Raw genomic sequence first — 27,541 nt, forward strand, 5'->3', positions numbered from 1 at the left:
CACATCACAGAATCCCATTCATAAATTTCTCAAGTACCATTACAAAAATAGTTTTATTTTATTTATTTATTTATTTTTGGTTTTGCCTCCATTGCTCTGGTGTAAACCTCATGCCTCTGATCTGGAGCCTGATTTCTAGTGATGGTCTTTGAGTGTTTTAAATGTTAATGGAGTCCCACATGCATTTCATTTGTTCTTTATTGCCCTCTGGCTTCTTGACTACCCAGGGAAGAGGGTAATGAAGGAGTAGTTTTCTAGTTCTTTTATTGTCTTCTAGAAATACAATCTTCTTCCTCTGTCATTGCCACCATCCCCTCACTCATTTTGCATCTGTTTAAATTTGAGTTCATGTTCCTGAAACCAGGGGAGATGAGTACTGCAGGCAATATCTCAGAGAAACACTGCTGTTGCTCTTTCATCTTTACTGGAAGTACCTGGCTTGATACACCCTAACTTGTCATTTGCCATTTTCTTAGCTATGTCTCACAGGGGGATAGTTGTACTGTGATCAGCTGTCACATAAGGAAGGAGTCCTGTGGTATCCTGCAATGCTAGACATAGCTACCATGTGATACCTCTGGAGAAGATTAGGAACAGCCTGTGTTTGAGCAGAAACCACGTTCCCCTGTACTGAGAGCCCTGATGGGCTTGTAAAGGAATTACAGTCATAGGAAAGATATTTTTATGGGTGTTCCTTGAAATCAAGAAGTCCCATTGCATTTGGGCAAAGGGTGGACAGGCAGTGGGCATGCAGTTTGATGGTAAGGTGTTAGCTGCAAGTGGGTTTGACGGGCTTTTCCTGATGTTCTGCTGTGAGACCACCTCTCCTACCAGTAGTGACTAGACGTTCTCAGCAGGAAGTGTCTCCCAAGAACAAGTTGCAGGTGGCTGTGGGAGCAGAGGAGTGTTTTATTAGCCATTTCTTACACCATCATGAGGGGGGTCGGGCAATCCAGCAACTTGGAGTTACCTATAGTAAAACAAATTTTTGCGTGATTTACAAGGAAGAAGAGGTTTACAAGGTTGTCCTTTAACTGACATGTGAGAGAGGAGCTGATGTACCAGGTGAGTTTGTCTAGAGATTGAGCAAGAAAAATTTCAGCTGTTTTTTTTGGAGGTGAGGGCCATGAGGCAGTAGTATAAAGACTCAGAAGATCCCCAGATGATCACCTTCACCTCTTTTGGTAAAGGGAATCACACAGTCATTATTGTGGACAGCAAGTCTGGTTTCTGAGAGGAGGTATTTCTTCCAGGAGTTTAGGTAGGCGATCAGATTTAGAAAACTGAAGAAATGTTTGGTCAGGTGTGGCTTACCACATTGTATGTGGCTGTTATTTCACATAGTCTGAAAAGTTTGAGAAATTAATTGTCACTGGGATTTGAGCAAAACCAACCTTGTCTTTGGTACCTACAAAGTAGGAAGACAGAACTGTCAGTAAATGATAAAACCAGTAAGTATCCTTTCCCAGACTAGAAGAGGAAGATGCCAGCTGAAGGGCAGAATGGATCTCGTGCCAGTGGTGGAAGTATTGACTCATTTCAGGATTGCAGAAGCTTGGCATCCCAGTTTAAACTACCAGCCATTGCACCCATGAGGACTGCGACCCATGAGGATGCAACCAGTGTACCTTGTTTGGTTCCTGGTGATGAAGCAACAAGGCTGCATTGAGAAGGGCAGAGTTTTAAAAGGTCATTGCTGGGTGGAAATTTTTATCTGCTCAACTGAATCAATATTTTGCAATTTGTAAATCTTACAGCTGTGTGGTGCACCCCAGTGATCTTGGTGGATTAATGAAAGACAAACGACTGTCTGCACAAGAAGATCCCTTCACCCCCTCTTTTTTTCCTAAGGCATAGCAGCAGCACAGCTGGTCACTTTGGTTGTGATGCTACTAAGCATTTCCATATTTAAACAGTACTCCAGATTGTTTGTTGAAGTGGGTAACTGATATGCCATCCCAGCCTCTGGGAATTGCACCATAAATTTCCCAAATAAATAGGTGTTAAGAGAAGAAGCCAAACAGGATACAAGTGCTGAAAAGGAAGATGTGTCCCTTTCTGTCAAACCAGCAAGTAATTGTTTTACTATGAAAAATAGCATTTGAGATACAGATTCTTCTACAATTGGCTGATTTTGGTGCTTGACTTCTTAAATCTTGTTTAAAAGGTCACAGGCTGAGGCTCTTCTAAGAGCCTGGGGGTTGATTAACAAGTGGAAAGATTAGCAGAGAAAGCACTTGATATTTTCTTGTCCAGGGAGATCCCAATAGGATGCTGCAGGAATTGTTACACAGGCTAGAGTAACTGTGACGAGGCATTTTTTTTCCCCACTGGAACTTTATGTTCAGAGGTGACAGCTTGCACTTGGTCTGTAAATATTTTCTCCTGTAAGAATAGGTACTCCAAAAGCTTTGGGCTGGTTCAAGTCATACCTACATTTATACTTGCTCCAATTTTCAGTACCATTAGGACATCCAGCCTTCCAAATACAACTTTGTGATGTACTATTGCAGGACATTAATCAAGAAGAATTTCTGTGTTCTCTGAAGTTTCCTTGAAGCATCTTGTTGAACTTCTTTGTCTGGAGCTGTGCTGTGGTGGCATTTGCTGTGCTGCGTATTTTCGGTGACAGGCAAGAACCAGCCTGCAGGTAGGGAAGGAATAAGGAATACAAACTGTTGATCTGAATTATAAATGCTTCCTGAAGGAATATAGTTAGAGATGAAAGTTATCAAGAAAGAAGTCTTAGTTTTATATAAACAAAAATCGTGCTCGTGTTAAAATTAGATAAAGAAAATAGATTCAGAAACATTACATGTGTTAAAACATTCAGATGTTTCTTCATGTAAGTACGTGGGGTTACTGAAAGAAGTACAGTCACTATCCACTGTCTGGGGGCACTAACATCCTTTGTGTGTGTATTGGTGGAGTACAAAACACCTGTACTCCACTTGCTCTCTTCACTGCTGCTGGAGGAGCTGCTTGGATGGAAACCATTCCTCTGGGAGGAGGTCTGACATAGCTTTCCCTAACCAAGTCCCCCACCAATTCACACCCCCCACCCCAGTATATGGTCTCTTACAGGCTATAAAGCCAGGGAAATCAATTGCATGCACGTTTTATCCCAAGCTGCTCCTCCATGGCTCCTATATTGGCAAGAAGCAAATGTACATCACTTGGAAGGTTGTCTTGTTTTTATTATGCGAAGGAGGCAAGCAGGGCAATGTGTGTGCGTTCGCTCGGTGGCTGGCTGTGGGCAATGCCCTGGTGCCTTTGAGCCAGGTGAGGTGCCTGCCTCTCTGTACGCCTTTACCAAGCATGTAGTATAAGGGTGCCTTGATCTTCATTTGTGCTGGGGAGTGACAGGTTTAAAAGTTTACACCCCCATGAATTTTTTTCAACCACTGCAACTGGCTCAGATATTTTAAATATCTTAAGTCTCTCAAATTCATGCATTGTGCAATAGCTGATGCAGGGTTATGACACCTGTTCCACTGTAACCACTGTTGCTCTATCACATCACTTCACAGAATATCTCCAATACATAGCCAGTCACAATAAAGAATAGCAACAGCTATGGGTTCCAGACATCTAAAAGGTTAGTAAAGCAAATGGTTCAAGGACATGACTAGTGAGCTACCTCCATTAGATTTGAAATTGGTCAGAATTGCACCACCTTTGCTTATATTTAACTAGTTGCCCTGTATCTCTTTAAATACCGGTATTGACATCATCACTGTTGTCAGGGGGAAGAATTTTTCTTTCCCTTAATCAGCAATAAATTTATCGCAAGTTTAAAAGCAATCACTTCAAGGTAATTTCTAAAGAGCTTGAATATTTTTAGAAACCTGGAGTAATATAGAGACTATTCATGGAACTAGAAACCTTGCCGGCAAAAATGTATCATGTGTCTTGTAAACTGGTTGAACTAACCAACATAGAGTATGTTATTAAAAAGTGATAAAGTTTGAAAATAGCAGTTTACAATATTTCAAAAAAGTTTATGGAATAACAGATATACTAAAGGAAAGTATCCAAAGAAATTACTTTTCTAAATATTTTTGTAAAACAATAATTTTTCATGCAGAGTATTGTTTTTTCTAAACATTTCAATGCTTGAAGAAAAGCAATATATTAAAGTTTAATTCCATTTTATTCCATTGTTTAGGTGTGTTTTTTTTCACTGAACTGATAAACATTTACTAGATAAATGAATAGAACATTTTCCTTTTTTTAAAAAAAAAAAAAGGCAGCAAGTGAAATACTATTCCGCTAACCAAAACAGAAAAACACAATAAAACCTTGTCTTAAGCTTATAAACTTAATCACTCTTTAGAGGAAAATAAATTCCTCTCCTAAATTCTAGGATGAAACCTTGGCCCTCTATAAATAACAAGGTTACAACATCTTCAATATCTTTCTCAGGAAATATGAAAACAAATATTGTTTTCTCTCTTTCTATCTATCTGCATTGATGTCAAATGCTTGTTCTTGGCAGGAGTTGCCATTTCCTTTCTTACCCAGAGTATCTTCAGGCAGACCATCACTGAACACGTGAGTGTGATGCATTTTGGTCTGCTTCATAGTTCTATTTTGCTTAAGACTCAGACTTTTTTATATATATAAAAAAAGCTAAAACATTTTTTTGGTGGAGCCTTGCATTGTACAGTCCAGGACGAACCAATACCATTCACTTGCTGGACAAACTGTAATGAAACAGCTACAATTTGGGAATTAACAGAATATTTGGCTACAAGAGAGACATACTGTTTGAAACTATATAATTTTTAGGGTTTTTTTTGGTGGTCATATATTCATGGTGCTCAGAGTTGCTTCCTCAAAGGATGAGAATTTATGCCTAGTATTAAAGAGAGAGTGTTGAGAGTATGTCATAGAGTATTAAAGAGAGAGTGTTGAGAGTATGTCATAGGAAGACTAATGCTCACCTGGTGATGCTTGTAATTGTCAGTCTCTTTTCTGGGGACAATTTCTTAAAGAATAATGAACAAGACAGAAAGGGCTCTCCCTTTTGCTATTATCTCAAACTTTCTGAGATAAAATACTGGCCTATAATTGCCTTTTATTATTTCTGGTTCCATTAGTGCATGTGCCATACGTGATTGTCTTAATGATTAGAAAATTGTCCTTGTTTTGGAGGGCTTCTCATTGATTTTGCCAAGACATTCTTGTTCATGCAGAGGTTGAACACAATGATCTTTCAAAATACGTCTCTTAGGTTTTCATTATATAAAGTCACTAGATTTGGTGGGGGTTTTTTGGAGGTGGATAGTGGTGTTAAGTGCCTACATGCTGGCTGTGGATATGACTGCCTTCATGTGGAAATATGCTTCTTTAAAGACCATAGCTTTGGTAGGGATTCTGAGCTCCTTTTGGAAAAGTACTGCCACAGAACAAACAAGAGCAAGTTAGGAATGAAACCTGGAAATCTGGATAGAGATTTTGGCCCAGTTGCCTCTGACCACATGCAGCACCCACAGAGTCCTTCATGCTCTGCTTCTTTTCATTTTATGGTTGATGGCAATTTCATGGCAATTTCCTCTCCTTTGGTCTTTGGTAGTAAATGTGGATTGACTGGTGTGTCTTTGGATAATCCAGGCATTTTAGTAAGTCTGTTTGTGGTTGCAAAACCCACAGGGCAGCAGTTTACGCTTAGACTGGGTCTTGAGTGTTCCTTTGATATGAAGATGTACTAGAAACTGAAGATTGTCAAAAGCTTATTAAGGAAGAGACTTGGTGAGCCTGGGCTCAGCGCTGCTGTTATTATCAGCTTCCCTGCCGAGGGCCAAACTACAAAGAATGCCTATCTCTGCTCAAACATTTCAAGTGTGCCTTTCATCTGGGGGTCTCAAAATGCCTTACCAAAGCACTGGCCCAATCCTTCCTCTTGTCGGCATGGAAGGGAAAGTGGCTTTGCTGAGAGCTTACTTTTCTGCTCCAAGAATTTTGCCACCCGAGATGGGACTACCAGGAATCCTAAGCAGGAGTATCTTATTTTTCTATAGCATGTGTTTCTGCATCCTCTGGCACAGGGCAAGCTAGCTGGCTAGCACGTGGCACCTTCCTGGAGCGTCAGCCTCTTTGTGTCAGTCAGATCTCAGCTTTCTTAAAAAAAAAGGAGACGACTGCCTGGTTGCATAGTCACTTCATAGGTCTTCTGCCTCAGGTGTGTTTCAACTTTAGTTCATTAAGACTGGGGAACACAGGGAATGGTGTTGTCATGGATAGACAAGAGGTAATAGAGCCTTTTCCCTTCATTGATTTGCATTCATTTGCTCAGGGAGAGAGAGAGATTGTTTCAATTGCCAATGAAAGTGGTTTATTGTCATAGAGCAGTGTTGCTTTGCATCTGAGTTAAAACTGCAGGGGTATGAAGAAAACCTGCTAGAATCAAGCTTTGGCTTAGTGCAGGATTTTGCTTTTATTTCCTCAAATAGCACAGAGCTAGAGGTTGCACTGGGACCTTGGGTGGATGCTGCCTACCACCATCCCACTATCAAACCAGCTCCAGCTGCTTCGGCACACCCAAAGAACATATATGAGGTGGAGCTGTGCCATACAAAACCCAACCCCACCCAGAGTGACTGGCTCTTTCAGCGCAAATGTAGAAGAGCTGCAGTTACTGAACATGGTGATTATAGTCACAACCATCTTTGTCAGGTTAGCAAAACCTTCTAAGACATCCATGCCTAAGTCTATGCAGTCTGAATGCCTGTGAGACTTTGTTGCATAGAAATTTAAACATGAGAGCAAATGTTTCAAGATCAGGACTTTAAATGGGAAACCTCTTGGATCAGAGCAGCCTTGCCAGTCAGTACATGCTATGGCCTCAGCCCCAGGTTGCAGGCTATGACTCATACTTTACCAGGAAAACTGATAATCTTTGAATCCTTACTTTTGCATGGTTGGTATAAGGAGCTCTTTGTAATAGCCTGGTAAAGGAAAATATACTTAATATTTTAAATGTATTTAGATATCTTTAAAGGCTGCTGTAAGAGTTTAGGTATACGTTGTCCCAATACATATAAATTATCTCCCCAAAATCTCTTTTTTAGTATTTCTTTCCTTTGATCTTACTGCTCCCACTGGTAAAAATTGCCTTTCCTTGGAACATACAAACAAAAGTAATGGGCTTGACAACCAACAGCATTCATAGGGCATGAATTCAGTGGAACTTCGATATCCAGTCCATCCCCTTGTTCTCACAGTACGTATAACTCAGGATATGACATTGCAAAGTGCATTCAAGAAAGTCATCAGTACATGTTTTGGAATCAACAGAAACTCAAGAGGATGCGTTTCAGAATCACACCAGTGCTTCTGCTGTCATTAAAACAAATATAAAATGCAAAATACGTTTCTGTATGTGTAGCAATGTATAACTAGGAGCGGAATTTCACGCATTTTGTCTATTTTGCTATGAAGTACTATCAAATGACAGAAATAATTTGTTAACACTGTAGTTACAGATTGCAAAGAACAATCTGCAGTGGACTTGAGCATGGCTTTAATGCTGCTTTTTGTGGAATAGCCACAGAAGCAAATCTGAAATATTTTTCCAGTGTCTGTGGAAGAAGAGTGCTTAGTTTAAGTTTTTTAGAAATACGTCTGGAAATAGATTTACTTAATAGACCATTAAGTACTTGTTGGTACTTGCGGGGGGAAAAAAGTGCAATTTCTTGGGGGGTGAGGGAGGCTTTGTGTGTTTTTATAAAATATGGGGTTTCCCAGGGTCTAAATAAACAGGCAGCACAGGTCTTGTTATGGTAGAATCTGTATTTGCAGGTTCTTCATGTGTTATTGAAAATGCCATTTTAGTCAAAATGTTCATTTTCCCAACATTACAGTTTTTAGGTGATTCTGCTCTTCATTTTTAGTTTCACAAGGCTTGTGTCAGGTTAGATGTGTTCAAGCCTAGGAACATACTGAAAACAGGGTAAATAAATCTTTAAAAACAAAAATAGAAGGGCAGAAATAGAAATGATGTCATAGTTGTGTGTTCTTCTAAGCTTCTTTTAACATGTTGCTGATAATAAATCAATAACTTTAAAGCTGTAGACAGCCTTCCAGGAAAGCTACAGCCCCACTCTAGAGACCCACTGTTGATAAGTCAGTACTGAGAAATATAGCTAAGCAAGCTGATGTTTCAAATATTCCTGCTAGGAGATTTTCTCCACCTGCGTGACAGGAGTTGGTTTTTCAGTCTCCCAAATACTGGACACACAGTGTCTGAATGGGCTCTGCGATTCAGTGTAGTATGAAGTGCTAACAAAGTTGTCAGCATCAGCTACATTAAGATTGTCCTGCTTTTGAAGTATTTCTATTCTGTAAAGGAAACTGTCTTTGGAATCCAAGTTTTGTTTCATTGTTCAATCTTTTTCTTTTTTTAATGGACTGGATCGTGACCTGCTGTTTGCTTCATTAAGGTAATACCCTGTACAGATCTAGGCTACAGCCAAGTTTTAAGAAAAATGCAAAAGCAAAGGAGATAAGTGAGTTCCAGGGTGCCCTACAGAGCGTGGTGCTACAGAAGATGAAAGGGACAGGGAAGCACCTCTCTGCAGGGCGGGTGGAGAGGTGTCAACATCCCTGAAAGCATTAGTCTTGCCCAAGGGTAGGTTGGTTGCCTTTTGCAGCAGACCGTTGCCTGCCAGGCCAGTCAATGGTATTAGTGCAACCTCCTGCATCTCCGGAAGTAGTGCAGCTAGAGGCAACATCTGGCTGCTCACAGCTGCAGAGGCAAGGGAAAATTCAAATCAAATGGTCACAAATGTGGATCTAATCAGTGCTTAACTTCTGGATTTTGAACAGAACAACAGTTCAGGACATGTACGAGTGCTCCTTGAAGAGCACTGTGGTTCCTGACCGGGGTGTTGGTCTCAGGCCAGTGCCTCGTAAACAGGTGTCAGTGTCCCAAAAAAGAACTCCCCTCTTTGCCAGTGGCGGGTATCCTCGCTGGCATTCCCACAGCAGAGCTTCATGGGCCAGGAAGAATGACCCATAGGTCAGGAATGAGATGCACTGGTGGAGTGGCATAATGAGGTTTCCTTGACATTTGCCTTGCCTTATTTTTCCCAGGGACGAAGTGGGGATTTTGGGCTCCAAATCTGACAACCTTTTTGTGTATCAGGAGGGGGGAAAAAAAACCCCAACCAAACCAAAAAACTAAAACAAAGAAAGAGGAGGAAGTGATAGGAAGTCACTTGTGAGAATTATTTTTTCTCTCTCCTAAGCCGAAGGATTAACCTGTAGCTTTGAACCTAGAAGATACAGGAAAAAATGGGTAAGACTGTGCTGAAGGAGGATTCTGCTGCTAGGGGGCAATATACAGTAAGCAAAAACATGCTAAAGCATTTTTCTCTCAGTATCCATCAAAGGTTTTTTTAAACAGAACCCAAATCCAAAAAATATCTGACATATTGCATACATTAGCATTTCTTCTGCAGAAATAGTATGAACAATATATACAACCTATATTTATATGTGTATTCTAACATATATATATTTGTGTGTGTGCATGACTTCCTTAATACGCTTCCTTCCTATTGCAGTAGGTCATTACCAGTTCTGGGACCTGTGCACAGCACTTTTATTTGTTAATTCATATGGAACAAATGTCTTCAGTTTATGGAATCTAACCCCCATATACTAGTATTTCAGAAGCTTTTGTGAAGAACTGGTGTTATGGCTCCTTTAAAACAATTCACTCCAGGAACTTACCCTGTCTGATTCTTAATTTTTCATCCTGAATTCTATCACAATTTATATAAGGCAAAAATATAAGAATGTGGACATTTAAAATTCTTAAATCACATGGTCTTGTAACTCTCCTGCTTCTTAGTTGTTGCGAACAACTGGGACAGCTAACTTAGATGTCTTTATGACTTTTTTGTTCTAACCACTTTCTTAAACATACTCCCTAAAAAAGAAAACAAGGGGAGATAAGAGAAGCCAGCTTCAGCAAAGTTACTGGTTTTGGGCTGAGAAGTGAAATAGTTGTTCGTTTGTTTATATATACTCATACTTACTTGATGATGCTCATTTTAGAACTAGCTCAGGATGCTTCTGTAAAAACTGCATTGTTTGAATGCAATTTTTCATTTATTTTAATGAAAAAAAATACTTTTTGCCTGAGAATTCAGTGTCTGTATGTGATTATGACTATAATATTAATAACATGGTGGATCAAGTCTGAGGCTAGTAGTGCAGAAAATAAACCCGTTTCTAGAGGAGATTTTCAGTTTTGGGTCACCTGGTCACCAAAGTCCAATGGAAGAGCATTGTCTAACAGAATAAAGGTTACAGCGTAATGTGCCAAATTTCTGTGGTGGAAAACTTATTGTTAATTTTTGCAAGAGTTTGAGGACTTTTACAGCTGCAACTGAAGTTTGAACAAAGGAACAGATGTTTGCAAATTGGAGGAGTGTTTTTATTAATTTAATCTTATTTCCCATATTGTCTGGAGCAGGAGACTCATTGGAAATTCGGGGGGAGAAGTAACTGGTCAAAGACACGTGACATGCACAGACCCTCCTTACTGTTGTAATGCACTGTCTCTGCTGATCTTTTAATTCACCAGTTTCTGTCTTCATGTTCTCATTTCTGTGATTCATCTAAGTTTATCTACTTCAGATTAATATAGCATTTGCTTATTTTGTACTGGAAGTGGCACAGAGCTCATTGTACCTGATGCATCTTAGAAATTTCAGAATGGGCTAACATACCTCTAACTTTACTGCAGTTCACTAGGTCATTGTAGTGTCTCCATGCTCTGAATTGCAGCTGGTGGCTCAGTGTAATCCACAACATCCCAAGATCTCTGGGAAAGCCCACAGAGAGCAGAAAGGTAGCTTGAGAGCTGATGCAAACATGTACGTCGTCTTTTTCTTGCTTTCCCATGTTAGTTCACTTGTAACAAAAAAGGGTCAGCTTTTAAGATACGTGTATGGTCATGTACCCTATGGAGTAGTCCCTAGACATAAGTGCTGCCTAAAAGCCTGTTCTTTTATACCAACTACAAAAATTACAGGGTTATTAACAGCAAATATGGGAATTACCTGGCAGCATCTGTGCTAAGGAAGGTAGAAGTTCTATACATGATTGACGTTCACCAAATGCTTTCTCAAACCTGGTTCATGGATGGGATTGAAATTGGTTTCAAATGCTTTTCAGCGTTCTGTGGCCTTACAGAATGACAGGCAAGGAATACTTTAAAGTATGTCATTATATATTCTGTACTTGGCAGGGTGTTCTGCAATTCATAGCAAATACTGGGAAATGACAAAGCAATATATAATAAAGTGTAAACGAAGCATCGGGTGTGTCTGAGACTGTGTTCTGGGAATAGGAACTTCTGCTGTCTCAAAATCCATGGCTTTCTGAACACTACCAGCTGACTGGTTATGTGGAAATATGTTGAGTGCTTCTTCAAGTCTTTGTTACAGTGTTTTCTGGTTAGTAAACGGAAGAGTGAGTTAGTCAATGTTAGAAGGCAGCAAAGCTAGCAATTTACACAAAACTCAGCTTTCAACAAAGAGATTAAGGTGTGACTCTAGCTGAATTAGGACATTAATGTGCTTTTTGCTCTTCATATTACATGTACTATCTTAACATAAATAATTCTGAACTTAAATTTGAGATTAAATTTTTGTCCTTGTTTAATATGATTAAGACAAAACAGAGATTATTTAAGACTTTAAAATACTCCATTGCCTATTAAAAGACATTCTGTGTTCGGCAAAAGAATGCTTCAACCTCTGCCAAATCAGCATAAGTGAACTAGTTATAATCCTCATGCGTTTGTAATTACCAAAGTGGTTTGGATGGCTTCATTTAATATAAATCCTGACATCATCTTTAAATACAGAAATCAGACTTGTTGTAATTAAGATTGTATCAATAAAGTTCTCACATTTCACATCTTTTCCAGTAGTCATAATAAACCAAAATTGTATGATTCATTGTACTTCATTCACCTGAAGTATTTGTTCTTTCCGATATTGCCAGGCTACTGATGTGTAAACAGAAATGTAAACATATGGTTGCGGATGGGTGATTGTTTGGGCTTGCACAATAGTACTGAGTCATTTCAGCAGGTCTCCTTGCTCTGTACTGTGGACTTAACAAATGCTGCTCGGAAGTGCAGCTGCAGAGCACAGGGAGCTCATTTGGACTATATGAAGCTTCTGATTTTTGCTTTAAACATATTCCATCCTATCTGTAATTTCTAAACTAGCCCTTTTCAGTTCACAGGTCTATTATGAGATATACAGAATATTCAGATTCCTAGTCAGTGAAAGGTGCTTCACTTTAATATCCTCTCTGATCTGCTGAAGTAACTAGGTTGTATTTAGTATATGTGTGAAAGCAGGAAGAAAAAGAGAGAGGACTTTTGCAGCTTAAGGTATTATTTCTAGAAAGTTGTTTCAGGCATTCTTCCAAATAAAAACTTGGGTTGTTATGCTTATGGAATTCCAAAAGTTGTTGTATTATTATATGAGTATTTTACAGCTATAGAATAAAAGCTTGAGTACATAGGATTTTGCAGCTGATTGCATTTGTGTCAGTTCCCTTGTGTTCAGGGAGTGTGTGTGTGTATGTTGGGAAAAGAGAGCGTATATGCATGGGGAATTGTTACAGACATGCTAGTCACTCCCATGAGACAGCTGATTTTTTGGCTGCATCTCTATATTACCCCATAAAAAGCTTCTTTAACAATTACAAATTGATAGTCAAGTGGTATACCGAGTTGGAGGATGCTGCCCCAAGATCAAAAGTATGGTATCTTTTCTGAGATAACTATTTGAGAATTTTAAAGAAAAAGCCTAGAACAGCAGCACAGATCTGTGGAGATGTGGGTGTTGCATGCTGTGCACATGAAATATGTAAAGATACTTGCTACCCAGATTTTATGCAAAGATGATGCTGTAAACAAGTGCTGTAGTTCCTAGACATACAGGCAGCTTGTAGAGAGTGGCTTGGGGTAGCAGATTTCCCAGATATGGGAACTGAAATTAAGATCCACAAACTCATGGGGTCTGCGAGATCCAGAGAAGCCTGACTTTCATACTAATGTTTATCTTACTCAGATAAGCTCAAGAAATCTGCCAAGCCTCTGGCCACACCTTCCTCCTCTGCTGCTGCAGATTGTCCATGCTAACTCCTGTGTGTCACCACGAAGAACCTGGATTGCAGGTTCAAGCAGTACCCTCCCAACATTAAAGTTGGGTCAGGTCGCTTGGGGCCATGTGTGGTCGAGCTCTGACCAGGGATGGATTGAGATTTGTAGCTTCACTGCACCCTTTCCCCATCGTGCGATCACCCTTGTTGTTAAAGAATTAAGATTCTTTTTATGTCTGGTCATAATTTTCTTTGTTGCAACTTGTGTCTGTAGCCTCCCATCCTTTTGCTGTGCACTTATGAGAAGAATCTCTCTGCCAAATCTGTACCTCCCCAGTAGGTAGTTGAAGGCAGGAATGGGACCCCATTGATTGCTTTCTCTTTGGGCTGCACAAGCACAGATCTGAGCCTGTCCTTGTGCACTTGAGCCCTATGACCACCCTGATGGTCCTCCACTAGACCTGCTGAAGTTTGTCAATGTACTTCTTGGGCTGGGGAGCCAAAACTGGGCACAGCACTCTGGTTCTGGTCTGGCAAGTGTCAAATACAGGAGAAAATAACTTCCCTAGACCTGCTTTCTTACTAATGGAGTCCAGTATGCAGCTATCCTCTACCACTCAAGATGGTCACTTGCTCTGAAGTTGTCCACCAGGACCCTCAGCTTCTTTTCTGCAGAGCTACTTTCTGTTAGGTCCATGCCCAGTTTGTGCTTGTGCTTGAGAGCAATCTGTCCCGGTGCAGGACTTTATATTTGACTTTGTTGAGCTTCATGAGGCTGGTCTCAGCCCACTTTTCCAGACTGTCAAGGCCCATTGAAGTGGCAGCTTTACCCTCCAGCTTATCAACCATGCTCCTCAGTTTCACGTCACCTGCACACTTGTTGGGGAATGAGGTTTTCTCTGTCTCTTCTTTCCACATCATCCCTGTAGTTCAACCAAATCCAGATTGGTGGTTTGGTGAAAAGGAGTAACATGCTTTTAGGTTAAAACATAGCTAATTAAAATGCAGTATTTATCCTCACTTCATTATAAGCTTAGTTGCAGCTGTAGGTAGCAGGAAGTATTCTTCCTGATGGGCTAATTCTGTACAATTTCTGCTGTCATGTGCTCCAGAGACAGTGTTGAACTAGTTGCAGCAGCAGACTCTTGTAATATAGCTGCTATTAAAGCGTGCTCCTCTACATGTTTTTGTTGTTCATTTTTTTTGCGGGAGTTAATTTAGTATCCATTCAAGGCTAAATTCTAATATTCTTGCTTTACCTTCACTCTTTAGACAAGCAAATCCTACTCCTGTGTGGTTTAAAAAAAGGGCATAGCACTGCAATATTTTACATCAATGTCAAAATGAATAAAATATTGGAAAACTTTTCCTTCTGTTGCTTGCATAAATGTACATATGCAAACACTAGTTTGCATTTTGTCAGTTATCTGGTGGCTCTAGTTTTCAGTGAAATTTTTACATTAAATCCTTTAGCCCATCTTTATACTTAAATAATAAGTGGAAACAATACAGATGTCTGGCAGGTTGAGAGAGAGGAAACCTCAGATTTCAAGACTGCTTCAATGAGAACAGTTCAGTAAATCAGATGCAGTACATAGGTACTCGAGGAGAAACCCACTACCTAGTTTTTCAGCATGAACAAGTGCTTGTTGAAGGAGAAAATGCCTACTGAAAGAGGGAAAACACCATGCCAGCTATTTTCACCAGCTAATTCTCAGACTTCCCCCCCTGCTTTTTTTTCCCTTCTCTTGCCAAGAAATGTAATCATTCTATGAGACCATACAGTAAACACATCCTGTGACAGCAGTGCAGAAACAAAGTCAACGGAGCACTCCTCTGGAGGAGGAGGCCTAGGTAGGGCTGAAGAGGGCTGTGGGAAAGCTGAGAAGGGAGGCACAGAGAAGGGGTGGGAGCCCTGCACAAGGGCTTATTGGCAGGAGAAGGCAGGAACAGGATATGTTCCAGCTTTTGGGTGGCTCTGGGAGGAGCAAGTGTTGGGATTAAAGTGTCTTGATGAAAGTGTTCCTTTTCTTTTCAGACGCAGACAGTGAGTTTCATGGGGTAGATTTTCTGCCAGAAGATCTCAACGAGGCTCCAGAGGAGACAGTGATGAGGGTGAACAAGAAATACTCCTGTCTACCTGCTGAGGAGAAGGGAATCCACATTATCAACATCCGAGCTATTGAGGATATAGGATATGACCAGCATGAGAGTACAGTGAGTAAAGGACTTGCCAGATGTCTCATAACTGGCGTACTGCACTTTACTGCTTAGCTTATTTCTCATTCTTTCCATTCCCAGGATGCTCTGAAATCCTCTACCTCCCTTTTTCAGAGGTGCTGAGGAGGGTTGCCACGAGCCACAGTACATGCTAATTCAGTGAGGTTTTTTCTTTTATGTGAAGAAGGGAAGCAAGGGATCCATGTTTAACCTGTAGCATAAAAAGGGATTGGCTATTCTCAGAGTAAGGAATTTGACAATAAGGCTGTGGCAACATTTAAATCTCTTTCAATGTATAGACTAGAACAGGAAAAAAATGTCTAAAATTTCATGCAAAAGCTATTGTTAATGTAGGTAACATTAAACTAACATTCTGTCGCACACAATAGAGGTTGAATTTCCAGTGTCATTAATTGTGCCTTGGTTAAATTGTTTAACACTGATTTTAAAGGAAGTTGGTAATATGAATACCCAACAGGATTAGGAGTTGGTTATATCATAAACACATAAAAGGAGTTTATTCAGGTAAAGGAATTGAGGTGGGGCAGGCTATATATCAGATCTCACTGGAGAAAGATGTACCACAAAAAGCAATACACCATTGTTGTACTTAGGTTTAATTAGGATGGAGCATGGAGGAGTGATTCTGTCAGAGTGTAAACATCCCTCCTGATGTGGTAAAACTGAAATGTCTTTTCTCTGTCTTGTTTGCAACTGAAGGGACTTGAGCTTCACGTGGGCTAAGTCAATGCAGCTCTCTTATTTCAGCATGGCAGCACTGTGAGAAAGGATGTGGCCAATGAGTACCTTTCAGCATTAATGCCCTGTCCTTAAAATAATCTGTTTATTTAAATCAGGACCAACAGGCTCCTTTGAGTTTTTCTGCTATATCCTTTTCACAGTAAATATAGCTATTGTCATATATTAAGAAATTTATTGAGGCTTTAGTATCCACAGTGCAGCACCTTCTCCTAAAATATCAGCGAGCCCCACAAGGGTCAGCTTTTCAACAGGAAAGTTCAAAGAAACGTGAAGAAGCTCTCATTCAGTTTCTCATGCACTTCCTGATGGCAGTGGCTCAAAGAGACAGACACTAGGGATTTTCAGTGCCACTTTTCTCCACCCAAGGCATGCTCCAGGAGAAGAGGAGCGGTGGTCAGGATGTACTGATCTCTCCTGAGCTCCCCAAGCAGTCAGAAACAGCTGGCGCACTCACTGCTGTCATCTTCAAGAGCCATCTTCAGTCATGCCCATTTTCTTTATTAATTAGTCTCCACAACAGACCAGCTAATTGCTGTCCCTCGTAAAGTCAGTCCAGTGAAGGCAGGAAGTTTTGGGGCCTGAGACTTCCACCTATTTTATCTCCCCGCCTGTAGCTGAACATCTGTCAGTTCAGCCCAGTTTTTCAGAAATGTATGTTTAATTAATTAATAAGATCAACATATCTTTAAAAATGAAATATGATTAGTTATCTTAAAAGAAATCCTAGTGTTCTTTTATCTTGTTTACAACAGCTATTTACTTTGAAGAGGCATTATATCCTGAAAATCCAGTTATTTACTATTTCAGAACATTTTGTTTCTATAGAAATTTGCATAACAAGCTGTCTGCCACAAGCAGACTGTCAGCTTGCTTTAAAAAAAAATATTCTGAATTCACAGGTGTCTGCCATTGATTGTGAAGCAAGAAGAAAGTAATAGCTATTAGTGGTTTTCTATATTGTAGTTTTGCTTAAGAGCTAAGTAGGAATATCTAGATAGGGCATAACTATGAGCAGCCTGTGCCCCGATGAGTGTGTTATTTTCATGGCTAAATAAGACAGATGTGGAGCAGGGCAAAGAGGGAATAGGACAAATAGCAAACTCCATGAAGGCAGCAAATGCTATATTATTTTATTATATATGTATGTATTTGGAGCAAAGGGGTTAGCTTAAATGGAAAAGAGAGATGGAAACCTGAAGGAAAAGGAGAGAGAAACAGATAGCAAAGGCACACGTGGAGAAAGTTGCGAGGGACTGAGGAGATGGAGACCTGCAACCAAGCTGGCCCTGGGCAGACATGATCAAGTCAGGCTTTGGAAAGCAATGAATGTTCAGGCATCCCCACCTCGGCAGACAGCTGTTCCACATACTGCCCGGCATCTCAGGCTTCTTGCTGTGTGCCAGTCCTCCTTGCTGTGTGTTATCGCTATGCACTCATCTGATTACGCTTGTCTAATTACTTCTTCGGTGCACTTCCTCCTCTCCAAACCCAGGAGGATGGGGTTTGCTGCTTCAATTTGTTATGTGAGTAAAAATCTCCCCACGGCAAAAAGGGAAGAACAGACTGTCCCTTAAGGGCATTGATTTATAGTTAAAGTGGCTGGAACCTGCCCTCCCCAAAGCAATGATAAAAGTAATATGCAAATTTGTGTAACACTGGGTGGGTTTCAATGAAGTTTTGGCTATATTGGCTGTCATATACTGTACAGTAAGCTCAGAAATTGCTCTTTTCATCTGGGGTTTAAAAATTGGACTGTCTTAGAACCAACTCTTTCCAAATAACTTAACATTCATGGGTTTAAGTATGAAATAAACAGAAGGTGTACACAGCCCAAAGGACTTTTGACTGGTATGATTTGCAGCTGATGGCCAATTGTGGTCAATTGAAGCAGAAGTCCTTTTCCCTACATGGAGGCTTAACGTTCTTCTGTGAAACTAAAAGCCAGAAAATGTCCTTGGTCCCTGAAAGGCCAGTCCTGTCATGAGTATTTTTTGTAAAAACAAATGTACGTTACTAGTGAATTTTTTCTCTCTCTCTTTTTTTTTTTTTTTTAAATAGTCTGTGCATCTCCAAGGGTAGAATTGTGAATTATGCATGAGAAGTGCTATTGAAGTAGAAATTAATAATTGTTGGTACTTTTTTATGTTTCTATAGTTGCACTGTGCAGTTTTCATATAAATGCTTGGAAATGGAATTGTGTTTTAAGCCTTACATTTCTTGCAACTTACACAGCATTAATTCAAGATGGGAGTAAAGCCTTTGTCACCATCAGATTGCAAAGTGACACAGGTTTTATAAGTGGGGAAAAAAAGTGGTGAACTCAATAAGCAGTGAACCCACTTCCCTGGCTACAGTCCATCTGCATTTTTGGCTGCGCTTCATGACCAGCTGGCTCCCTTCAGTCTGTATCCAAGATGATCTCTTTCTCAGATGATATAAACTTGCAACGATAGATAAGAGAAGTGAGAAATGTTTCCACATGATATTAATCTACTTGTCAGAATTGAAGTGCAGATGTCTTGGGTGGAAAAGGACAGATGATCTTAGTGGTGATTAACCCCCAAAGGAGAAAACCAAATCCACCAAGTAGCTGATTTACAAACTAGTGTGCTGGTAATTAGATTAAATCCCAGTCATTTTATCTATTTATTTCTAGCCAATAAAATCCCAGCTGGCTATCAGTAAAATTGCAGGTGTTAACTTGCAAAATTGTTTTGAGTCAGTAGCAAGGGGATGCTCCACCCATATGCTTGCTGTTTGAAGAGGTCATTGTGTGCTCCTGGCAAAAAGGAGTCCTTGCTATAAGGATATGGTCTGTCTGGTGTCCGTGTTGGCATGTGTACTCATTATTCTTCTCTCTCCTTCTCTCCGCACCCCCCTTCCCTGCTTCCAGTTATTAAATTCCCTATCCAAAAATCCAGATGCTGACTGCAAATATGGACTCTACTTCAGAGACGGCAAGAGAAAAGTAGACTACATCCTAGTTTATCATTACAAGAAGTCCTCTGCAGGGAGGACACTCGCTAGGAGAGTTCATCATAATGATTCAAGTGCCCGAAGCACCAAGCAGGACCAGCCACTTCCAGGGAAGGGAGTGCACCTGGAAATGGGGGAAAGTGAACCTCACGTGGATTACCATGAAGATGACAAGAGGTTTCGCAGGGAGGAGTATGAAGGGAACCTTGTGGAGGCTGGTCTGGAACTGGAACGTGATGAGGATGTAAGAAGCCATTTCAAAGAGTTAAAGATAAGGAAGATAAGTGATGGTCGAATTCTGGGAGATGCTGAGCTGCTCCTGGGAGCCTGGCTCTGGTCAAGGTTATGCAAGCTCAGCTCTTCCAGAATTTTATTTTAGTTCTGGCAGTGCCATCCTCACGCACTGATTTAATTCACTTCACCGGCATGGGCTGTGGTGGTGTTAATGCCCTGTGAGGTGAAGTTCCTTACTTTTCTTGGCCAGGACTCATGACACATCCGCTATTACAACACAGCTTATTGATGGTGTTGCTGTATCCAGAAGTGAGACTTAAATTGCTCTGAACATTAATCCCAGTTTGGTGCGTTTACAGTATGCTGTGGTTTGGACCCACTGGTAATTCCAGTTCTGATGAAATATAACTGATACAGACAGTGACATTTTTATACCTCAGTATAGACTTCAAGAGAATTAAGATTGTTCAGGAGGTTCTGGTACATGCTCTAGCTCGAGCGCGTGGGTCTGTATTACAGTTTGCTCTTTCCATTCTTAGACAGGAACAGTACAGCTTGTAACGCCTTTCACCTGTACCCTGAAACCAGTATATTCTATTAAAAGACCATTAGACTATATAAAAAAATGATGTGTGTGAAGTACTGCCAGTGTGTGATTAGTGGAAATAGGCACAGCCGTATTAATTTCAAAGAAAGACATTGCAATTAACTGATCCAACCAATATGCCTGCAATTCCTGTGAGAGAGGATAAACATTTATGCTGGTTTTATTTACAGGATCTAAAAGTTGAGATTAAAACATCTCAACAAGACCTGTGATCAGAGTGTTAAAAAAATGAATCTGCCACCTATTATTCACAAATTAAAGGCACGTACATAATTTTATATAGATAGATAAATAAAATAAAATATATGTTTTTGTATGGTATAATGCAAAAAAAATTTTCAATGTGTCCCTCTGGTGAAAATAAGACTTGCCTTCCATCAAGCTTGCAAGTGGCTGCAGTGAACTGGAAGCTTGTCTGTGCCAAGTCATAGATATTTAAATCCATTGCAAGATGGGAGGTCCCCACCTATGTCACATAATATGATTTCAAATCATGCTCAGGGTTCAAGCCAGGACACTGTAAGAGGGAGAGAACCTCGTCGTTTCAGTACAAGATACCAAACCAGAGCAGGAATGTATAGAGATGAAAGTAAGCCACAGGGGTTTACATCAGGTTCCATATCCAGCCTGTCGGTGCAGGGGGAAAAAGCTGCAGTCGCTGGGACTTGAAAAGCATGCCATGAGGTTGCATTGGAGGCCTTACTAATTGCAAAAAGAGCACAGGTTTCTAAAACATATGATGTTTACTAGTCACTTAAACTCTCTTCAACGAAGTCAATTCGAAGGTGGTTTGGAAGCCATGCCTTATGTGAAGGCTGACAGTTATTGAGATCCTTTGAGTAACTGATTTCTAGAAAGCCAGTGAGGAATATAGCTATGTGAAAGCTAGTTATTATAACTGCCTGAGCTGATATAGCAGCAAGATTAGGAAGATTTGTTAAAGTTTCTTTCTCTTCTGTTTACCTGCTAGTTTGGTACCATTTGTTCAGTGGCTTTGAAATAATTACTCCTGTGGGAGTGCCAGAAGCAAACCCCCATGTCCAGCCATCTAGAACAGAGCTCAGAGAACTAGTAGGGTGCAAGCATACTGCTAATATTATCGTGAACTTTTATGGGTTTTTTCTTTTGTTTTGTTGATTTTTGCTTACCAGTTTTCCTAATTAAAATGCTAAGTGTTTTAATGTAGATATTCACTTCTGTATCTGAAGCTGCTTCTTTCTTACTGTGGTTCTGATCCTGAGATACTGAGCAGCTCTTAGGAGGCATCAGGGACTTTCTCAGCTCCATTAATTACAGTGCACTCAAGAAATCATACCATTTGGCTGGGTGCCTGTGCTTCAGATTTAACTGGTTTAGTCTGTATTTGTGTCCATAGTCATTAGCTTTTTTTCCCCAAATGATTTTTATCTGTCTAACCTCGTGGTAATTATTCTGGAAGACAATAGCATTTTTGAGTCACATTTTATAGCAGCTCAGCACAGAAAGGTGTTCAGTGATTGTCCTGTTGTTAAGAAACTAGCTGTCTGAAACAAATGAGATTTATCATGTTGGCGGTAATAGAATGTTTGTTCCTTAAATATATTTGAAACACAAGGGGAAAAGTATTTAATTTCCTCTCATCAGTAACCTTTTCTCTTGCCTTTTTTTAAGACTAAAATCCATGGCATTGGATTTGTAAAAATACATGCACCGTGGAATGTATTGTGTCGAGAGGCGGAATTTCTTAAGCTCAAAATGCCCACAAAAAAGGTGAGTCCTGGTATTTATTTTTTTTTTCCTCTGGAAGGCATAGTTTAAACATATGTTCGTCTCTGACCTTACAAATGCAGACTTTTCTTCCCACAAGCATTTTTAAAATAGTTAAGCAATCTGTACAGAAAATGAGAGTCACAAACTTGCTTGCTTGGGGCAGCAGAAAGAATAACTGGAAGGAGGAAGGGAAATCAAGAATTAATGACTGCTACTGCTGTCTGTACACAATGAGAGTGATTTCATGCAATGCTTCATCCTCTCTGTGTGTTTTAACAGAAAACATTGCAATTGATGATGAAATTTCTGTGTGCGTTTTGGAGTTTTTTTCTTAACTGGAATGCTAGACTGCTAAAAATGAACATAAAAGTAACAATTTGTGTGCAGTAGTAGTCTTGCTGGTTTTACTGACTATTCCTATACATAGTTAGTCATGTTTGCAGGAGTTGGAACTACTGTACCACAAAATAAATTACCTTTCAGAATATTTGAAGTATCATTAAAGAAATGACAGTGTATTTTCATCAATTCTAAATCATCTGTGATAGATAGCTACCTGTTCAGTGAGCATAGCTTAGAGATGGATTAATATTTAAACACATACTAAGTGCATGTCCGAGACTGCAGAGGGAAGTCTATAATGGAGCAAGAGACAGTCTCAAAGCCTAGCATCATTTATTACAACACTAAACCCACACTTTTGGTTTGGCTTTCATATTAATTCCCATTATTGCCTCACCGCTGATCTTAATCAGAAGCACAGTTAGATAAACAAGTCTGTTGTGATCTTGCAGTTAAAGCTGCTTTGCCACAGAAGAACAGTTAGAGTGGGCATTTTGTGGGGTATTTTTTGTGGATGTGAAAGAGGCCACCTAAGCCTGCAGGCATTGCCCAGAAGAAGCGATGTGCCAAAGAACACTCTCAGACCCCTAAAGCCTTATTTCCAGCTGAGCATCTTCCTGCAGTGGGAACCCTGCCCTGGATCTGCATGTAGTTTTTGTGGCTCAGAGAGGGAAGCCTGTGTGACCTGCTAACACAATTCCTGCATTTAGCGCTACAGAACTGCAATTGACATTTTAAGAGATTTTGGTTCCTTTATATGGAAGAGGAGAGACTCCTGAAACCTGCACAGTATTCCCAGGAAAGCTCCCTGGGAGAGGAGACCACTTCTGTTGTTTTACGCAGGGGCTCTGTAGCTTCTTCATTTCTTTGTCCTATTGCACCAAGAAAAAGAGTAAATGCCAGAGAAGCCAGTGTCTCAGGAGCCAGTGCTGAGTATATCTCCACTGAACACCCCAGTCTGATTATTTGGAACCAAACACGGTCTGTGTTTTGGCTCAGAGGAAGAGCAGTAGGCTTCCTCTGCTTGCCTTGCTTTGACTTTCCCATCCATGTCTTTGTGAATGTTTTCAAGAAGGTAAGCTATATTCCTCAATACTTGATTGTGATGTATTTACTTAATTGATGGTTTATTCCTTACAGTTTATGCTCACTTATGGATAACCAAAAAGCAATAAAGTTTTACTGTTTTTCTCTTTGCCTACTCAGATGTATCAGATCAATCAAACCCATGGTCTTCTGAAAAAGATTAATTCCGTAATCCAAAAAATAACAGAACCCATCCAGCCAAAAGTAGCAGAACACAAACCTCAGACAGTGAAGCGCCTCTCCTATCCTTTCTCCAGAGAGAAGCAGCACTTGTAAGTGAAAACTTTCTGTAATTGTCCAATGTCAACAAGTTCCAGCCTTTCTGACAGCAGCCAAGGCACCAAAAGGAGAAAGGGAAAATGAACACCTAGACTTTGTTTAGGGATTACTGTAAAGAATAATTCCATTTTGCAGTAAATTTACTTTTTTTTTTTTTTAACTCACTATTGAGGAATGAGGCTTTGTAGAACCCCTCTGTGAAATCTCTGTGTGTTTTAGCTGCTGTTGTGGCCTATAATACATATCTGTATAACTATAAGCATCAACTGTTAGACCACCAAATACAATTTATAGTGTAGTTTACAATAGTCTACTTTCCACATAAAATAAAATGCTCAGTAAAACTTGTAGCCAGAGATGTGGGTTGATAAATTTCAGAATAATTTCATTCATCTGGTATGGGTAGCTCACCCATGTACTGCCAACCATGCCTCATCTCTGGAAATGTTATGAAGTCAGTGGTAGCTTTGCCATCGATTTCAGAGCAGTAAGAAGAGCTGTAAACGTGGGTGTAGGAAAAAAATCATAAGGTGGGGCCCAGCCAAAGTTTCGACTGCCCTGGATTGCTTTGCTGCTGCTCTTCCTTGGCCAGCATCCCAGAGGAGAAACTTTGAAGACTGTGTTTATATATGTGCCAGCTGGAATGAGCAACAGTCTTGGGGCAGGATTTCTTCACTGTACATGCAGGGTTTTTAGTTTTTAATCAAGGGATGCAGAACGCGGTGGAGTTGTGTGTGTTAGAGGGGCCAGTCAATGTATGTGACATTTGACATGTTTTTGGACTTGCAGGAAACTTATTTATATATTTATTGCATGTAGGATGTTCCTACGGTGAAGGAGCCCAATGGCTCAGAGAAGGCCCAGAAGATGCTCCTTAGCTTAGGTGTGGGTGTGCCTTACGCTGCTTGCAGTGGTGGCTTTTTTCAGCGTGACCACCTGTGTCTTTGCTGAACAAGGGAGGCAAGAGTGGCCTCATGGGATTTTAGGTAGACAAAACATAAAGATTATTAGGAGAAATTCAGGGCCAGCAGTGATCAGGAATTCAACTTAAATGAGCATCCACGGTCACTTCTGTGCAGAAAAGCCTATAAATATATAAACCATGTGAAACACATAAGTGGCCTCTTTAAAACAGGAGAGTTGGGATGGACTTTCTTTTTGATGACATTTCTACAAGCCATTCTTTAATCTTAGCTATGAGAGATCCCCAGGAGAAATGAAAATATTGAAGGGGTCAACAAGAGCAGGAAATTACAGGCTTTTTTCTTAACCTAATGGTCTTCCTTCTAATCTTTTAACAGATTTGATTTGTCTGACAGAGATTCCTTCTTTGACAGCAAAACAAGAAGCACTATAGTAAGTATCTGTATGTAAATAATTTATGGTGGATGTTGCCTTAGTCATGGTTTTAACAGCCCCTTTGCCAGCTTTAGTACAATGCGTGTCTAACGTTTGCCTTTCTCAACCAAATGCCAAGGATCACCTGTGACATCAGTTATTGAAATTATAAATACAGCATTTCCAGCTTTAGTTTATGTGCTGAACAGGAACGCTGACAGGTTGCTGCCTTTTGGAAAATAATGTGGATCTTCTTTCTAGTTCACAGTTAATTTGTGACAGTTTCTTAGGAGGCATATCAGCAGAAAGGAATAGACTTAGATTCTCCTGCTGGTTCTGCTACCAGCTACGTGCACCCCTGTGACTCATTTACCTTTTTCTAACTATACATTGCTCTTTTTGTAAAATGCTGGGAAATCTCTCAAGACAAATTCCAATGAAATTTGCAGGGAAGATTATTTATAGTTTTGGGGGGTGATTCTCTAGAATGGTGTTTAAAGTGTTGAGGTTGATGATTTCTGTTTAACATTATTTAACATTTTTAGTGATTTGCCTTTAACGTTAAAATTTACATGGAGCAAATGAAACAAGGACAGAAAACTGCATCTTGTTCTGATTGTTTATGCATCTGTTCACCCCTGTTACACTAGTGAGTGTGATGTAAGCTTGCGCAGCACTGGAACTGGGCTGAGCCATTCCTACTTTTGTGTTGGAGGGCTTCCCTACTCCTTCAGCACTAGCATGGGACTTTTCCTCACTTAATTAAACTTCTGCAGTTCCCTTACAGAAATAAAACCTAATACAGGAATACGATATCACAAACTGCATTTGAGTGCTTTCTTGTGACTTAGAGAACATAAGAGTGGGGAAGAAGGTGTAGCCTCCTTTATAGCCACTGAGGGGGAAATTGAAAGACCAGCTCATATGACATCCGGGGCAGTTGGAAGGGACCATGCTAAGCAGCACTTGCTGCAACACTTTTCAAAGTATAACATGGACTCTTCGCCCCATTCCACTCTTGCTAATCGGTGCATTGGAATGTGACTGTGAACATGCTTTTATCTTATATTTAACTTTAGCCTTTTTGGATGCTAAGTGGTTTCCAAAAGAGCTTATATCGCAGTTATAGATGCCTTTTATTGCTACGGTGATAAGGGGTGTAAGATATCTAACTTCCCTTTCCTGCTTTGAAATTCCAGTGTGTGGACCCCGTAATGTAGCTCCCAGGTAGCTTGAAGTGCACTGGTTTGATGTGAGCACAATTTATCAGGGCTAAGTGAATTTGACCAGGGAAGGCAGATGCAGTGGCATAGAAATGGAAAAGAAAAATACAAACACATAATTGGCTTATTTGCAATAAAACATTTCATTTGAGATTGAAAAAAACCCATAACTTTTGTTTGTAGACTTTATTTTATATGTCTAGATATATGGTAAAAAAAAAATTGTAAGTCCCAGAAACTTCAGGGAGCAAATGAAGAGTTAAAATTCATGGCAACAGGCTAAGAAAGGTAGCAGGACAAAGTGGCACCATAGGGCAAGAAGGTGAGCAAGACTGACTGAAAAATGGACTGAAGCAAAAGTATCTCGTAGCAGAGGCAGGGAGGAAGAGGAGGGATGGGGTTGTTTTAAGCCTCTCAAGGAACACTGGGCATAAGACGATAATGCTGGTAGTATGTTAATTTGAAATCTCTGTAAATCACCCAGTTATAAAAGATGTATTGAATGCTTCCCAGCATCATTTTATCCTGCAAGCATTTATTTTTGTATTCTTGTTTCTTAAAGTTCTCTCCTGCATTTCTCATATGTATTTTTAAACCATAGTGCAAATATTGACCCTTTTGCCTACTGCAAAATAAGTAAGAATCTAGCTACTACCTGTGAGCCTTTGATGGATAGAAACTAAGCCAAAGACCTTTTAGTTATTAAAAAAATAACCCAACCCCAAACATTATATAACTGGAAATCTTTCTGTGACAGCCCTTTAACTCACTGGAGTTACAAAACAACAACAGCCAGATGAGCTGTGGGACTTGCCCCATATGCACTCACTTGCTTCCCTCCGGGAATTGGGCAGCAGTCAAGTTAGCATGTGGATTAGGGAGCATCTCCAGGAAACCAGTCCCTGACTCCCCAGACAGGCCAGACAACAGGCAGCAGGTCCCTTTGCTCAAGGTTTTCCTCTGCTGCCCGCTCCCCTGCCAGCCTCATGCTGGCTGAGTGCTTGCCTTGCCTAAGAGCACTGCTGCACGGGAGTGGCTGAAAGCCTAACCACTCGGGTGGCATGCTCAGATGTGCAAAGGTTATTTGACAATAAATGCAATATAACCTAAAATAAATCCATCTGTTTTGCCGCCAAGGTCGTGCAAGCTCAGAAACTTTTAGGTCAGCCTGTGTTAGTCCAGTTTCTGATAAATGGCTGCGTGCTGTGCACACATTAGAGCCTGAAGCTCTACTGAGGTCCTTGGATTGAAGCCAGCTTGCGCCATCAGAGGCAAGGGAAAAGGTGGTGCAGCACACCACCTGGCCCGGATAGAAGAGGGCTTCTGATCTTTGATCAATGTCTAACATGAGCAAAAATAGCGTTTCTGTTATGTGGGTGGTTAATGTAACCCTGTTTCCCTTGATCAGTTATCTTGGTAGCTGGCTATTTAGTTAAGCATTTCTCTCTTGTATGGACAATTGGGATGGAAATCTTTAAGTCCTGCTTTCCTGAATACCATGGCTTTTATTAAAGAATGACGACTTCATCAGCATCTTAGTTTTGCCAATATTTGAGCTGTACACAAAAAGATTGTGCTTTTCACTGGC

General features: G+C 40.3%; 1 protein-coding gene and 1 long non-coding RNA gene across 5 annotated transcripts in view; one reads left to right on the forward strand and one right to left on the reverse strand.

Moving 5' to 3' along the window:
• The window catches only part of ANO1 (anoctamin 1), an 82,549-nt gene that overhangs the window by 19,358 nt on the left and 35,650 nt on the right, over positions 1 to 27,541 (forward strand). For all 3 annotated transcript variants that reach the window (XM_040608092.1, XM_040608090.1, XM_040608091.1), the window contains exons 2-6: positions 15,176 to 15,354; positions 19,013 to 19,339; positions 21,587 to 21,685; positions 23,234 to 23,385; positions 24,694 to 24,748. In XM_040608092.1, coding sequence (XP_040464026.1) covers positions 15,176 to 15,354; positions 19,013 to 19,339; positions 21,587 to 21,685; positions 23,234 to 23,385; positions 24,694 to 24,748 — 812 coding nt within the window. The remainder of the gene's footprint in view (positions 1 to 15,175; positions 15,355 to 19,012; positions 19,340 to 21,586; positions 21,686 to 23,233; positions 23,386 to 24,693; positions 24,749 to 27,541) is intronic.
• Positions 103 to 26,921, reverse strand: LOC121094487. 2 transcript variants are annotated; one of them, XR_005829863.1, is made up of 3 exons: positions 26,783 to 26,921; positions 2,437 to 2,644; positions 103 to 1,408 (listed from the first exon to the last, which is right to left on the reverse strand). It is a non-coding gene; the product is annotated as an uncharacterized LOC121094487 (long non-coding RNA). The 2 variants fall into 2 exon arrangements; XR_005829862.1 differs by lacking the exon at positions 103 to 1,408 and having other exon boundaries at positions 1,908 to 2,644.

Source organism: Falco naumanni, chromosome 10 (assembly GCF_017639655.2).
Source record: "Falco naumanni isolate bFalNau1 chromosome 10, bFalNau1.pat, whole genome shotgun sequence".
NCBI lineage: Eukaryota > Metazoa > Chordata > Aves > Falconiformes > Falconidae > Falco > Falco naumanni.